Here is a 15590-nt window from a genome sequence, read left to right as displayed (position 1 = left end):
TTGGCAGGCAAAAAAAAAAAAACATTAATTGCCAATTCATAAACTAAGGTTACCTTTCAATCATACTTCTCTAATGAATTCAAGTAGATTCTTAGTTTAAGACTGATTGTACATTTCATTACCACTGTCAGCATGAGAAAGTACTGGTTATACCTGAAAATTCAAACATATTTGATTCATGGCCATCAAAAGCCCTGATCAATACAAACTCTTTTACTTGGAACAAATAAATTATTTGTTTTGATAAAGTATAAACAGAATCCTATGTTATTTATTTTATGACATTTCTTTCCTGCAAAAAAAAAAAATTAGCTTGTCATTAGGTCTCTACTTACAATGAATTCAACCATTTCAAAAAAAATATGCTAGACTTTTATCTCCTAAACTGTGCTCCTTGGAATATTAATAGCCTGCGATGCTAATACACATGCCATAAAAACAGACTTCTGTGATCATATAGCATAGTTTCTCAATCCTCAAGTTGACTTTTTTTCACTTTTTAATATTAAAGAAATGGAACTTCATCTTACAAACAGTGCGAGAAAACTTTGCTAGTTCCCCCTTAAAAAATTAAATCAAAGGTGTGTTTTAGAATCAATGGCATCTTAAAATGGAGAAAGCATGGTAAATTTGGAAAAATACTTTTTTTACCACTTGTGCAGATTTACTCTGCACCTTATCTTATTAACAGTTCTGAAAAGTCCTATACTTTGAAAACAAAGCTATTCACTGTACTTAACCCAGTGTTTCTCACATATATGTGCCCATGGATCCCTCCTTTAGCAGAATTCATCATATAATTTCACAAGACTAAGGTTCTGGGAACACATTCTGAAAAGTTTGCTTATTCCTAGATTACCCTTGGCCAAGACACTTCTCTGACCAGCCTTAGGGAGAAGACCCAGTGACAGAATCCCTTCCATCAGAAAGTGAAGGGAAACATGTGTCAGGGTTGACACAACTGAATGGATGACCTAAAACTTACAGTATTCTGGGCCCAAGGCCGATTTATTCTGCTTGTGAAACGTCTGTGATGGATTCATACTGATGGCTTTCTCCTAGTGGTGATGCAGTTTTGCCTGTTCAAATGCCTTTACGACGTGAGAAGTGAATAGACTGAATTGAAGCCCTCTGCATCAAGAGAATGGGATTTACCACCTGGTGAGAGGATCCTCTTTCCATTTCCTAACACTTGGGAGAAGAAAGTCGATATTTTTCTAGGACTAGTTCCTAATTGTACCTTATCAGCAAGTTTCTGTTCATGCATTCCTGTAAAATTCAATAATATAAAACATATGGCAAAATAGCAGGAGAGCGTGAGAGCAGGCACACAAAACAAAACCAATGACATGGCGCCCACCTAAATAAACTCATCTCACTCCACAAAGTCCTGATCTGCTGACACCCTATTAATCCAGTTTTTAGAAAAAGTATCAAATGTGAAAAGAAGTCTGAAAGATTACCTTGTGCCTTTTCAAAGACACACTCAAGCGTTGTCTAATGGGCCCACCTGTCTAACAGGCCACCTGCTTCTCTTCAACCAGCAGCATCAGCATTACCTGGGATCTTGTCAGAAATGCCAAAACATCTCCGGCCCCCTCCCAGACCTGTGTGGCCAGAATCCTCTTTTTCACAAGATCCCCAGGTTATTTTAAATTACAGTTTGAAAAGCACTGATCTAGGAGCTACATAACCTTCGTCTGACTTTCTATTTACTAGTGATTAGGGCCCACGTGTTGTGAGTTAGATGTTGCTTTGTGAAGACTGGGTTGCACATTATTTTTATTTCCTAGACATGTAAATGACTTCTGCCTGGTAGAAAAGATAACTTCCAGATTATGGATTCTTGCCCTGTAAAAACAGAATCCACTCTGTATCTTATTCCAGGATTCTTTCTTTCAGTGACTAGGTAGTCTCAGTCCCCCAAATTCTTCTTTGAACCATATTTACCATCCTGCTTTTCTCTTATGAACGAGTTAAATAAATCTTTGACACAGGCCCAGTACATATGCATTACAGTCATGCTTGTAACTGTTTAAAATCATAATTCAAAATCACTCACCTCTCAACAACAATGAGATACTTATTTCCAGCAAACACTGCAATAGCTATCTTTTCTTAGGAAAAAATTGCCCATTGTCCGGCAAGCAGCCACTGAGAATGTTCAATGTGATATGAAGACGAATCTAGAATGGGCTGGTCATACAGTCTAATGTATAATCTAACTATTGCTATGAGGACTGGCCACTGAGAGACTAGAGTTCTGTCTCAGCTCGCAGACATCACTTGTAACCAAAGGGTTTTTTGTTTTGTTTTAATTTTTGAGTTGGGAGGCCTTTAGGTGTAATGTGTATTCTCCAGTTTTCCACGGACTCCAATACTCCTTATTCTCTTATATCAGGCTGTTTCACATACGTTGGCTACCCATCTGGTCCCTAAAGGCATTTATGTTTACAACCTTTAAAGAAGACACTAATCTATTAAATCCACATAAGCCAGCACTACAGTGGGGCATGGCTGGTCTCAAAATTACAGCGCACTCTAAGCAGCCCTTACTGGGACTATTTTTGCATATCTGTCAGACACAGACCCCGGACTGCTATGGTGACTATGAAAAGAGTGCAGCTGCCAAAACCGGTGGCCTTATTCATTATCCACCGGAGGCCAAATTATTTACATGTATAACAGTTCATTTGAAATACATTTACCAAGCAGCATCATCAATTTCTTCAGATACAAAAGAATTTCATTTAAATGGTTCTCAGGGCGTCAAAACCATGGCCCCCATAAAACAGCAGAGATAGCTGCATTCTCAAAACTGAGCATTATTAAAATGTCAAAATAAATATCAGGCAGAAATATAGCAGGAGGAGGCAGTAGCTACAGGCAAGCCGGGTCCCTCTGAAATCAGACCCAGAAGTTCAAAAGCAGCTGGGACAAGACAGAGTTTGGCGGCGCCAATTAGTCTTAGCGGAGGTTGTTTTCTTCCTTAGATAGATTTGTTGACAGCACATCACAGAAAGTTATTAAGCATCTGCTTTCACTAGGCATGACTCTTTTTTTTTTTTATCAGTGCTTTAATTCACTAAACAAGGAAAAGCAGGCACTACTATATAAGCAGAGTCATTAATAATATAAATCTCACCTAGAGTAAAAGAATAATATGGCCTGTCTCACTGGTCTATATAAAGTGATTTTTGTGGTTTTCCATTTGTCCTCTCTATGGATTTTTTTCCTTTGGTACATCTCGTCTCATTTTATTCTAAGACTTCTTCAGGGGACTTAATGGGAACAACTTTGAGAAAATCAGCTAATAATACCTCCATCTCTCATCTGGACAGCTAAGAGGACTCGCCAACCACCACTATCCCCCATCATTGGACCTTTTACCCTTGCTAGTGAGACCTTAGCTCTACTCTTAGTCTTTGCAACTGGGTCATTAAATTGGGCTTCTAGCTTCAGCATATGGCTTGAGGGTCATTAATATGAATGACATCTAATGGGTTATTTATTCCAGGGTTTACTTTGAAATTGTCTGGCTGAAATCTAATTATTTTCTTTCAAGACCATTTTTCAGCAGTTTTCCACTCACTCTGGTTTTAACTGAGGAACGAGATGAGTTCTAAAAGTCACAGAAAGTTTTAGTGTCATTTCAGGAAAAATCGTCCTCACCTCCTCCATATCTTACACATCACGCTGAAAAAGCTTTCTAAATTTCTCTTTGGTCTGCAAAACACTGCTCAAAGTAAGTAGGCAATCTATAAAATTGGAAGGAATTGGAACTGTAAGGCTTGTGAGAGAGAAAATCAGAGAGAGTTGGGGTGGGGCTCACGCAATATCTGGAAAAGAGAAGGGAGATCAGCCATGATGAGACCCCAGTCCTCCACCCCAATTTGCCACTGCACTTAGAAAAGACTCCAATTCTCCAGGTAAAAGTCTTTTGCAAGTTTACACCCTGTTTTTCATTTTGTTTTAAACTGCAAGATTCCAGGCAATGTGGCTCCCTAACCTGTCCCCAGTCACTGCCCATGGAGAGAGGACCCTCTCTGCTGGCCTGCTCCCACACTGAACCCCAGACTCCTACCGTGATCTCAGAATGCATGCTCACTTGGAAGACTTACCTTAAGTCCACTTCTCCTACAAAGCTGCTCCTATAGCTCAGTAAACGTGGACACTGACTCTGGGGGTTCTGTACTTTGTGGACTAGAATGTGAGTTCCTTGAAGCAAGTGCTTTTAGGCTTTTCCTAGCCCTACTTCCTGGTACCTAAGGTTCTTTAGTGATTTAAAGACTATCTGTTGACTTGAACTGGCTTTTTCAGAAAAGCAGGTACATTCCAGGGAAAGGACAATGAAAAAAGAGGGAGAAAGAAGGAGAGAGAGAGAAACATGATTAATGGCCTAACGCTCTCTAACAGACGGAAGTGGTTTTAGCTGTTGGAGCTAGACCACTCCACAGCCAAGGGTATTGAACGTGAGTTCCAAAAGAAAACTTGATCATCCTACAGATTTACTGGCCCTCACAAAATCGTTTTCAAGGTACATGTATTCGATTTTTTTTCTTGTAAACATAAAAATAGAAATGAAGAATAATGACCCCGCACAGATGTCCATGCCCTAACCCCAGAACCTGTGGAGACGGTGCCCTGCTGAATGTGATTAAGGGAATGGGCCGTGCGATGAAGAGGATTGTGAATTATCCAGGTGGGCCCCATGTGCCACATCCGTCTTTAAAGGTAAAAGACCTTTCCCAGCTATATTCAGTGAGAGAGAGAGAGATCCGACAATGAAAGAAAAGTCAGAAAGATGCGACACTGCTGGCGCGGAAGGCGGAAGACGGGGGCCACAAGCCCAGGAATGGGGGCAAGAAAATAGATTCTCCCCGAGAGCTTCCAAAAGGAACCCAGCCCTGCCAACACCTCAGTTTTAGCCCCGTGAGAACTGGATTGAACTTCTAACCTTATGAAGTTGTAAGATGACAAATGCGTGTAGTTTTGAGCCATGCATAGTTGGTTTCAGCAGCAAGAGAAAATGAATATAAAAGGCAACCCTGGGCTTCAACAGGGCCCTAAACACCAGCCCCGGTGGTCAGGCATTCCCTGCTGAGCCCCCAGACCACAGAGATTTCTGACTTCAGCTGAAAGCTTCCCTCTATCCCTTCTTCCCCTCTCTGCCACTTGGCTGATTTTTCTCATCTTTCAAGACTCAGTACAAACTTTCTCTTCCCTGAAAAATCTTGGTTTTATCTAGATAGGCTATAAATGTCTGAAAAGTGGGGAACATATGTTGTTTGTACATGTTAGTTTGAATGATGGAATTAATTTATCATCACTTGATGGAGTGTAAAAATAAGGGACAATGAAACTTGTCACTGCATTTAAGGAAAGAGTAAGACCACCCCGACTGATGTGGCTCAGTGGATTGAGCACTGGCCTGCAAACCAAAAGGTCGCAGGTTTGGTTCCCAGTCAAGGCGCATGCCTGGGTTTCAGGCCAGGTCCCCAGTTGGGGGCATGCAAGAGGCAACTGTTTCTCTCTCACACAACAATGTTTCTCTCTGTCTCTTTGTCCCTCCTCTCCCCCCTCTCTAAAAATAAATAAATAAAATCTTTAAAAAAAAAAGAGTAAGGTCACTCACTAGGATCCACCTTAATTCACATTCATCAAGTCCTGCCTCACTCCTTCCCCTCCTTTCTTTGGACACACACACACACACACACACACACACACACACACACAAAACCTGGCATAGTTAAATCCTGGTCTGTGGCTGTTTAGAGTCAGACAAGTAAGGAACACATTCATCCCTGATCAAATGTATGAGCTGTTGCAGGTGGAGGGCTGAAACCAGAAAATTTTAAGGGAAATTTAAAAGGCATGGAAAAGGTTCCAAAATGTAGAGTTTAAACCCAGATCCAAGGTTTGAGAATCAAATAACAGGAGCCATGTAAGAGAGATAGTTTTAAAATAAGTCCACAAACACTTTGACACTCTCTTCCCCAAAAAAGTGAAGCTCAATTCCTCCCGTCCTTGAGTGCGGGCTGGAGTGAGCTTCGTCTAATAGAATATGATCAGGTCAAAATATGAAGTAATAAATATTCATTGTTTGAAGACACTAAGTTGTGTGATTATTTGTTATGCAGTAAAATAGGTAGTCAATATAGATCAAATATACTCCGTGGGGCAAAGGTGACAAATTGATAAGTCAACCTGATTTGGTCTACAAATATATTTTCCTCAGCTCAAAATAGTAGATTTTTTAAGAGCCAAAATTTGAAAAATCATTCCATTCTATTTACAAATATAGATGGCCAGTCTCTCAAAACGCTGGCGACACAGAGGCCTGCATTTCTGTCTGGCAGCCGTGAGCGGGAAGCGAGGACCAGCCCTCTGACGTAGAAGACGTGCTCCCCCAAAGGCCACGGCTGTGCCCACCAGCCCCTCCCCAGGGCCACACTTCCCCGACAGCGGGGCTTTGCATGCCCTTCCTCTTTCAGTGGGGAACTATTTGCCAGTTTCCATATCTCTATCAAAGGTAGGAGATAAGAGATACACTGAAGGGCTATGTTTCTTAAGAAATCTAAGGAAAAAACTCAATTCTTAGTGAGAGCAAAGAGTATTCTCGCATGCCTACTGTGATATCTATGTGTATCTGTGTCAAACACCCACGACTTGTGATCCCATTTTTTTCTTCCCAGGGTAGGTTTGCTCATACAGGGTACCTGACTGGCCCCTATAGGTAATGGAGTTTGCTAAACCTACTCTTTCTTACCCTGGGCTCTTTGAAAAGGGGCTAAAATACATCATACGAATTTGGTAGATCTGGCTCTTCAGCATCTTAAAGGCAGCTGCCAATATTACACCTTTATTCTCATATTGCATGTTTTGAGAAGAACCTTTCTGAGACCATGGTATCTATTAAATATTTTTCTGGTTTTGTACATATCATAGTTATTTAGCCTGAGCTTCTGATTGCTGACTCAAATTGGGTCTGACCAAAACCATAACAGCTAATCAAAGATATAATCCCAAGTACATTCATAAATGCATACCTTTTGCTATTACTAAAATTTCAAGGAAATTAACAATGAACTAAAATTAGAGTCAGCAAACCAGAGCACACAGGTCAAATCTGGCCCACCACCAGCTTTTGTAAATAAAGTTTTATTGGAACACAGCCATATTCATTCATTTACATATTGTCTGTGGCTGCCTCTGAATCATAGTCACCAAGCTGAGTAATTATGACATAGACCTTATGACCTGCAACACTAAAATATTTACTATTTAGCCAACCCCTGAATGAGAAGAATAAAATACAAGTATTTGGATGGTTAATAAGCCCAAAACATACTCTTCAAAAAAACACAACATGGGAAAAGATAAAGTTACCATGCCCTATCCAGAATGTTTGCCTTAAAATTCATCATTGATAACGCTTGAGCTTTCTTTACCTTACAATGGATATAAGTAGAACAGTTTATTAAGTTGAAAATGAACTGACCGTGGCTAGTTTCTGAACATCTTCATCTGATGCTCCCAGAGATGCCAGGCCTATTTCTTGTGAAAATTGAGCAAACTTGGGATCTGCCAGTAGTGGAACATGTCCCAGGAGTTCGTGACACGTGTCTCTGACAAGAAAAACATCACAAAGAAATGTTACACCAGAAGCCTTAAACTACCACTGGTAGAACAAGACTTAAAACCTTTAACGTAATCGTATTACTTTAATTAATCACTGTTAATTTAATCAATTTTAAGACTTTGTATCACATTTTAACAACTCTGAAGTCCAACTGTGCCTTCTAATCAGTGGCATCTTAAATTATGATATGTAGTATTTTAATAAAATAATAGCAACTACTATTTTCAAGTTCTTACTTTATACCAAGCATATGATAAGTGTGTTTTTTTTTTGTTTTCTTTCTTTTTTCTTTTTTCCTTTTCTGTTTTTTTTGGGGGTGGGGAGGGATTGTTATATAAGTATTTTATCATATACATTATCTCTTTTTAATCCTCAAGAGAAACTTACAGGATTAAAATAATTTATTAGTGCAAGATCCTGTAGAGCCAGGGTGAACAAAATACAGCTGCAGACCAAATCTGGCCCACTGCCTGTTTTTGAAGGTAAAGTTGTATTAGGACACAGCCATACCTTCACTTCTGTATTGTCTGGGCCCCCTTTTGACTGTACAGCAGAGTTGAATAGTTGTGACTAAGATCATATTCCCCACAAAGCCTAAAATATTTCCTAACTGGCTCTATCTAGAAAAATCTGCTGAATCTTGCTGTAGATAGGGATAAAACCAAAATCTGACTCCTGCTTTTCATGATTCCTAATCTTTTCTCTTAACCCTTCAGTTGCACTGCATCTCATGTTACACGTTGCTAGGCACCGGGAAACAGCAGAGGATCATATTGTCATCATCCAAGCAGCCTTTCCCACAGACAATTTATCTGCCTACAACTAGAGCAGCTCCCTTGACCCTCATAGTCCTCTGCCTTGGAGGGCCAGAACTAGGTAATAACAGAAGCTTAGCACCTCACTCATTTGCCTGAGTTTCCATTTGGAGCCAGATGACAAGGCAAAGGCAGTATGTGTCACAATTTAGCAAGGCAGATGACTTACTGAGTCATTTCCATGAATCACAAACTGTTCCCTTATACCAAGCTATATTGGAATGATGTCCCCTATGACTCTCTGGGAATGGATCAAGAGGTAGCAATATTTTTTCTTTACAAAAACCAATTAGCCAGGCAGTAATTGAAAGATGTTTCCTGATTTCACCTGGCTTCTCTGAAGTATATCACATCAAACAGGTGCTATAATATAAATGCCAGGTGCTACCACCATTATTACAAGTATAAAGTAAGTTGAATGGACATGTGGCTGAAGCAAGTGAATGGTGGTCAAAGGCACAAGATAGATGCCCACATAAAACAGATGGCATTACTCAATCAAAAAATCTTGTCCCACAACTGAAACCACATCCCCAACACTGGCCAGCCACTTCACAGACACATCACGTTGAAAGAGCAGCCAAATGAGATACGTGAACATGATACTAAAAGAAACTCCAAATCCATTCCCTGTCAACCGTGTGCTAATAGCTTTCTTCTCGCACATAAACTGAATTTGTGAAGGATAATATGTGTTGTTGTGGTTGTTGTTTTTGTCTCCAATCATAATGCTTAAGGCAAAGAATCAAGACTCAGTGATCAGGGGAATTTAAATGTTATCCAGGCTCCTCATTTTACCCATGAAGAAATTAAAGACAGAAAGAAAAATGAAATCTAACATATACTGCATTCTTATAGTGTGCTGGAGACCGTGCTAAATGCTTTCATATCACATCACTAATTTAATCTTCACTTACATAGAAGTCTTACTATTCCCATGTGACAAATGAGAAGCTAAAGGTCAATAAATTTAAGCATTTTTTCCAAATCCTCTCTGTTGATAAGAGACAAGATTTGAAATCAGATTTCTTTATTGTTTTAACTTGTATTGCTCTATTGTTTTAATGTGTATTTGTGGAGTAAGTGAGAAGGGAGGTGGGCCTTAGGGTGTGAGGAGGAGAGTTCAACCAAGTTAGTTGGCATGAGTAAAAACGTAGTCAGCATGTCAGAGGTCTCTTTTCCGGGCGTTCAGTGGTCTTCAACCCTCCACATTACTTGAAGAGCCTTTTTAAAAATATCAATGACTGGCTCCTATCTAACACCAATTCAGTCTGACTCTTTGGGAGAGATCTGGGTATCTGTGTTTTTTAAAAAGCTCTGTGGGCGATAATAAGACACATGCAGACTCGATTCATAACTGATGATGCGAGGAGCTCCACTAACCATCTTTAAAAAACTAGTACTTGAAACTGAAGTGGAATGTGGTTATGCAATTTTGAGTGGCTCAAGTTTAATTCCACTAGAACCATATCGTTAATACTGGAGAATACTGAAAGGAGACAATGGAAACATCACTAGGTAGCTAGTTTTTCTTCCAACGGCATTTGATTCCATTAAAAGTCTCGTACACCATGCCAGGAGTGGACCTACAGACTCACTCGTGGGATCGGGTTTTAAAAGGTCATGCAGCCTGCACCCCTGCCGGAATTAGGATCAAGTGGCCCATCACGGATAAGTCTGAATACCCCCACTGTGGCCTATGATGTAAATACTAAAGCACCCCACAGATTCAGGCAGAAAATGTGACCACAATAATTCCAAAATTAGACAAGATGTCAAACTCTAGGGAAATACTGAACATGGCATTAGCTCATGGTATAAGTAAGCAAGGTGAGCTGAAACAAAAACAATTTTTGTGGTCAACACCTATTAAATGCTTGCTCTAGGTTGGGCACAGCGCTAAGGGCTTCATAGTATGAGAATAAGGATAGTCGTGGCTACTGTGCTGCTGAATTCTTGGTACAATACTGGATTTTGAGCTTCTTAAACACTTGAGGAAGGCTGCTGCAGAAAAAGTCTTCTACCTACCTAGGTCCTGATGGAGTCTAAAAGGTAGAAAGGAAAGTGAAAAGCAGGCAACTGAAAAGGAAAGAGGAAGGGAAATACAAGAGATCCAAAGATACTAAGGAGTTAATTCTCTGTGGTAGAAAAAGAGCTGTTGCCTAGCTGTCACCTGGATTTTAAATTAAAGTACCGTTACCAGAAACCTATACCAGTATAAGAACCTTTAATAGCATTACAATGACAAGGTAATCCAACTATACATAGAAAAGGAAAAGAAGAATTATAAATTTGAAAGAAAAAAAATCATACAACCTAGCAGCTTAAGTTATATTGTTTCATTAAGAATGAAAGCCTGTCCCTAGCCAAGTGGCTCAGTTAGTTGGAGCATTGTCCTCTGCACCAAAAAGTTGTGGGTTCAATCCCAGATCAGGGCACATCCCTTAGGTTGTAGGTTTGCTCCCTGGTTGAGGTGTGTGGGGGGGGCAACTGATCAATGACTCACTCTCTCTCCCTCTCTCTGTCTCTCTCCCAAAAAATAAAAACATATCCTCTGGTGAGAATTTAAAAAAAAAAGAATGAAAGCTTGAAGCGAGATATCAAGCATTAATGGCATGTGAGAGATGCCCTTTGTCCCATTATAAGTAGAAATAGTCACTCCATATTTCACAAGTCTGTGCCCATATCTCAGCTCCATCTCCATACAGAGAACCCAGGGAAGAACTGCAGCAGAGACTCCTGAGCAAGTGGAGATGCATTATGTACAGCAGCCCCCTTCTCTTTGAGCTAGGACTTTAAGCACCTAATATTTCCAGACTAGAAAGAAGGTTTCTGTCTCTTGTGGAGCACTCTCAGAAACACCAGATTGTTCTCTATCCCAGTGTCTTCCACTAATGCACTGGGTGTAAACAAAGGAAACTGAAGTAGAAAGATCTTTAACATTGCTAATAAAAGCAACTAATTAACTTTGGAAAGTTGACATTTTCTTGAGTTTCTTTCAGACTGAAGGACTTAGAAGCTGGGTTGACTACAACTCTCGGGGGCTAAAAGAGGTTCCAGACTATGGGGAGCCCAAGCGAGAAGACTAAGTCTTCTCTCCAACCTTTGTATCAATTAAGTTCTGTTGAGCTGAAATCATGCCATTTCGCCCTATTTTTCAAAGTGCAATAGCTATTATTCCTGGCAGGTAAAGTAGTTCCCCTGCATCGTTATGGCATCTACAGCTGGACCTGAGCACCTCATTATGAACAGGTTTCCGATGTGAGTCCACAGCTATTGCCTTATCTCAGCAGAGCTCTCTTAAAAGATTCGATTATTTGACTATAATTGCACCTGTCAGCACATGCTGTCTCCAATCTCTACATCGGCAAACTTTTCTCTTTTTAACTCACAATCCTTTGATGCATTCTCTCCTGAATAATGCTTTTCAGAGCTCTTTTCACAAAAGCGCTCTGTTCACTAGAAATGTAAGACCTTTCAAAACTGTTAACACTGTAAAACATCATGTCTCCTTTTGGGGGGAGAAAAAAAAAGGAAGAATGAAGGAAAAGCTTGAGCTGATATCAGCCACTAACTTTGGCTGCTCTCAACGGGAATCTTCTCTGATATGCCCTGTTAGTAGGACTCTAAAAAGCCTGCTGAAATGGGCCTACAAAGGGGCCTGGCGAAGATGGCTCCAGGGAATTCTTCAATCATTCTACAAAAGTTGCCATCATTGCGTGGCATGGAGAAGCAAGGGTCCTGGTTGTTAAATGCAAATTCAAAACGAGTCCAGCATTTTTTTTTCCTCTTAACAGTTTTCAAAGCTGATGCTCGTGTTACATGTTGGACAACTCATTTTTATTCCTGCTGTGAATTAAAGTCTTTAAGAAGCAGCGAGTGAGCATCCAACATTTGCTTCCCATCCCAAATCAGCGCATCTGTCTTTTTAACCATATTTCTGTAGGTTTTGTTTGTTCTAAATGACACAGAAGCCGACACTTTAGCTAAATCACAAAGAGAAGGGAGATGAGTGGGCGGGGTGGCGCGTTTGCATTGATGAAAAGAAGCAGGAGGATGAGCTGGGAGCCAGAATAGGGTCTTTTTTCCGCTGTCACACGACATTTGGTGGGTAAGTGTAAGTCATCTGGGATAACGCACCAGGATGCACTGAATAGAGGGTGACTCGGTTTGTCTTCACTGCACTAAAGAGTTGACACAAGGAATTAATTTGGTAATGAGGCAATTTTTTTTTTCACTGCTCACTTTGGAGCTATATATGGAGTTTCTGTAGTTTATATTTAAAATAGCATGCTGTATAATCCAGTCCAGGTTATAAGCAGCTCTTATGACCATTCCCTCTTGCATCCCTATTACAGTGTAGATAAACACAAATGAGACTGTCTTTTTATGAAGATGTGCACCTGGACAGAGCCCTGGAAAAAGTTTTATTTTACTTTTTTCCCCCTTAGGATTCGTAAGGAAGGCCACCAATGTCACTCTTCTGTGCCACTAGTCTTCTGAGGCTGCAGAAAATACTATAGCTGTCTTTTTTGAAATTTAGTTCAAGAAGTGTTCACTGAGTGCCTATTGTGGACCAGGTACTCTGTTAGAAGTGAGGCTAATAAGTAAATAATGTATAATCTTAGCATAGTTTTTAGCAAGTCACCTATAGTTTCATAAAAGTGCAAACAGCAAGTCTTAACTTTCCTGACCAGTGAAAAAAAAGCTTCCAGTTCTTGCAGGTATGAAAGAAAGAAAAAGAAAGAGAGAGAGAAGAAGGAAGGAAGGAAGGAAGGAAGGAAGGAAGGAAGGAAGGAAGGAAGGAAGGAAGGAAGGAAGGAAGGAAGGAAGGAAGGAAGGAAGGAAGGAAGGAAGGAAGGAAGGAAGGACCTACAAGAGAAACTGTCAATATGTCTCTAATTCCCTACCATCTCAGATATTTCTTATTTCTTAGAGAAATAAGAGGTTTTTAACTCTTTCTCTGTTCCTCTGTTCTCTGTTCCAGATAAATATAAATATCTGACTTCTTTGAACCTCGGAATTGCCATCTATAAAACGGTGGCAATCCAGCCTCCCTCAGAGAGATGAGTGGTGTGATGCCAGACGGGCACACGCGTGTGAGGGCTGTCAGATCCCCCTTTCCCCATTTGCTGTGGTGGCTTCTCTGCCCGTCCATACATGTAATTCCCTACAACAGTAGTGAAGGGTAAGAACAGGAGGTGCTACCTCTTCCTTGCCTAAAAAAATTCAATCATTTTTACTTTCTTCTTCTGAACTTACAATTTAAAAATGCAAATATTCCTGAAAACAACTTCTCCCAGGTCAACTCAGTCTTCCACGCCTGAAGATATAGAACACTAACTCCCTGACACCAACAGAACATGAACTACGATTTAGGTATGGGTGCTTTTGGATTACAGGCACCACACAAGGAAAGCAAACGTTGGGAGTCTGCAAGAGTGGAAAAAGGCAATCCTGCTTTGCATCTGCCAAAAAATAAAAATTTTAAAAATGTATAATATGCTTTATCCCAAGCCACTACTGATAACTGCCTAAAAGAACAACAATAGGACTTCGGCAGGCACATAAGGCACAAATTTGGTTTGCAAATGCACAGGTTTTGCCCTGGCTGGTGTGGCTCAGTGTACTGAGCACCCACCTGTAAACCAAAAGGTCGCTGGTTCAATTTCCAGTCAGGGCACATGCCTGGATTGCGGGCCAGGTTCCCAGCTCAGGGTGTGTGAGAGGCAACCAATTGATGTATCTCTCTTGCATAATCAATATTTCTCTCCTCTTTCTCCCTTCCTTCCCTCTCTCTAAAAATAAATAAATCTTTTTTTTTTTTAAGAAAATGCACAGGTTTTCAAAATGTATAGGGTTTTTTGTTTTGTTTTTACAGAATGTCTATTAAAGTGCTTAGAGCTCTTGAGACAGAAGTCTCTGTAAAAAGTCTTAGGGGTTATTTCTGCTTTTAGGCACTTCGCAGAACTAGATGCAATATTATGATTGAAAACTTGGGAGTCCAGGTCTAGGAATGTGGCCTTGTAACTAAGGATGTGCTGGAATTTTATGAGGCACATCAACCTCCACATGAATTTAAAAGGTGCCAAGTGAGAGTAGACCTCTTTGGTATTTATATAAAACTTTTTTCTCTTCAAAGATCAAAGCACTATTTCATCATCCCTCACACAGGGAGGTTAAGTGGATTGCCCCTATTCACAGTGAGGGCTGTAGAGGGGCCTGGATTTGGGGGCGTGGCACCCGTAGGTCCTCCTGCCTGAGGACACAGACCCAGCAGCGTGCTCTCTGCATTACTGGGTGCTAGTGAGGCTCAGGGGCCTGTGAAGATCAAAGGAGAGGAGGGGCTCCCAACAAGATGGTAGCTAGACTAGACCATCCAATAGGCACACACAGTACTTAGGGTTCTAGCAAGGCAGGACCACCAAACTGAAGTGAGACAGTATCACTCTGCTACCCTTTACAAAATTTGTAATTAGAAAACAAAGAAAGAAGCTATTCAGCTTCAGCACACACATAAGTTTTGAATTTTTCTGTTCAGGACTACTGTTTCAAATAAAATAGTGGTTATTCCCACAGATGCTGGTACTACTTCCTGAGTTCAAATTCTGACTTCTTCAATTACCAGCTGTGTGACCTTAGGCAAGTTGCTTAACTATCCTGTGCCTCGGTTTCCTGATACATAAACAATAATATTATCCACAATAATAACAGTAACAATACAATCGGTTGTTCTGGGTACTGAGTTCATCCACAGAGAACACTTAAAATAGTACCTGGTACATAATAGTTGAGATACACACACACACACACACACACACACATACATGTTATTAATAGTAAATATATATTTCATACATACGTGTGTGTGTGTGGTTGTGTGTATTGCTGCTGCTGTTGTTGACTTTATCTATGTTGGAAGATGGAACGGATGACAATATTTTCAGGTCTTAGAGCCTTTAACATCTTAACTGGCCCCGGTTGTAGCCCCAACCAAACTGGGGGAGAAGACGGCTGCTATGCTGGGGGTGTGAGGTCTGGGTTAAAGTGCAAGAAACAGAGGCCAGATGGGGTCGGCTTTCAGAGAACATGCCATTTTCTGAGAATCACTGGCAGTAATGCTGCTTTGCAAT

At 40.5% G+C, this 15590-nt stretch overlaps 1 protein-coding gene across 1 annotated transcript in view; it reads right to left on the bottom strand.

The window, feature by feature from the left end:
- Positions 1-15590, bottom strand: part of TPH2 (tryptophan hydroxylase 2) — an 86995-nt gene that overhangs the window by 26852 nt on the left and 44553 nt on the right. Inside the window, exon 8 of the mRNA XM_054580293.1 lies at positions 7502-7628. Coding sequence (XP_054436268.1) covers positions 7502-7628 — 127 coding nt within the window. The remainder of the gene's footprint in view (positions 1-7501; positions 7629-15590) is intronic.

The sequence above is a fragment of the Pteronotus mesoamericanus genome, unplaced genomic scaffold, assembly GCF_021234165.1.
Source record: "Pteronotus mesoamericanus isolate MK-2021 breed Mesoamerican mustached bat unplaced genomic scaffold, CSHL_Meso_final contig_56, whole genome shotgun sequence".
In the NCBI taxonomy this organism is placed as follows: Eukaryota; Metazoa; Chordata; class Mammalia; order Chiroptera; family Mormoopidae; genus Pteronotus; species Pteronotus mesoamericanus.
The sequence above is the reverse complement of the archived record's forward strand: the minus strand, read 5'-3'. Positions and strand labels throughout refer to the sequence as shown.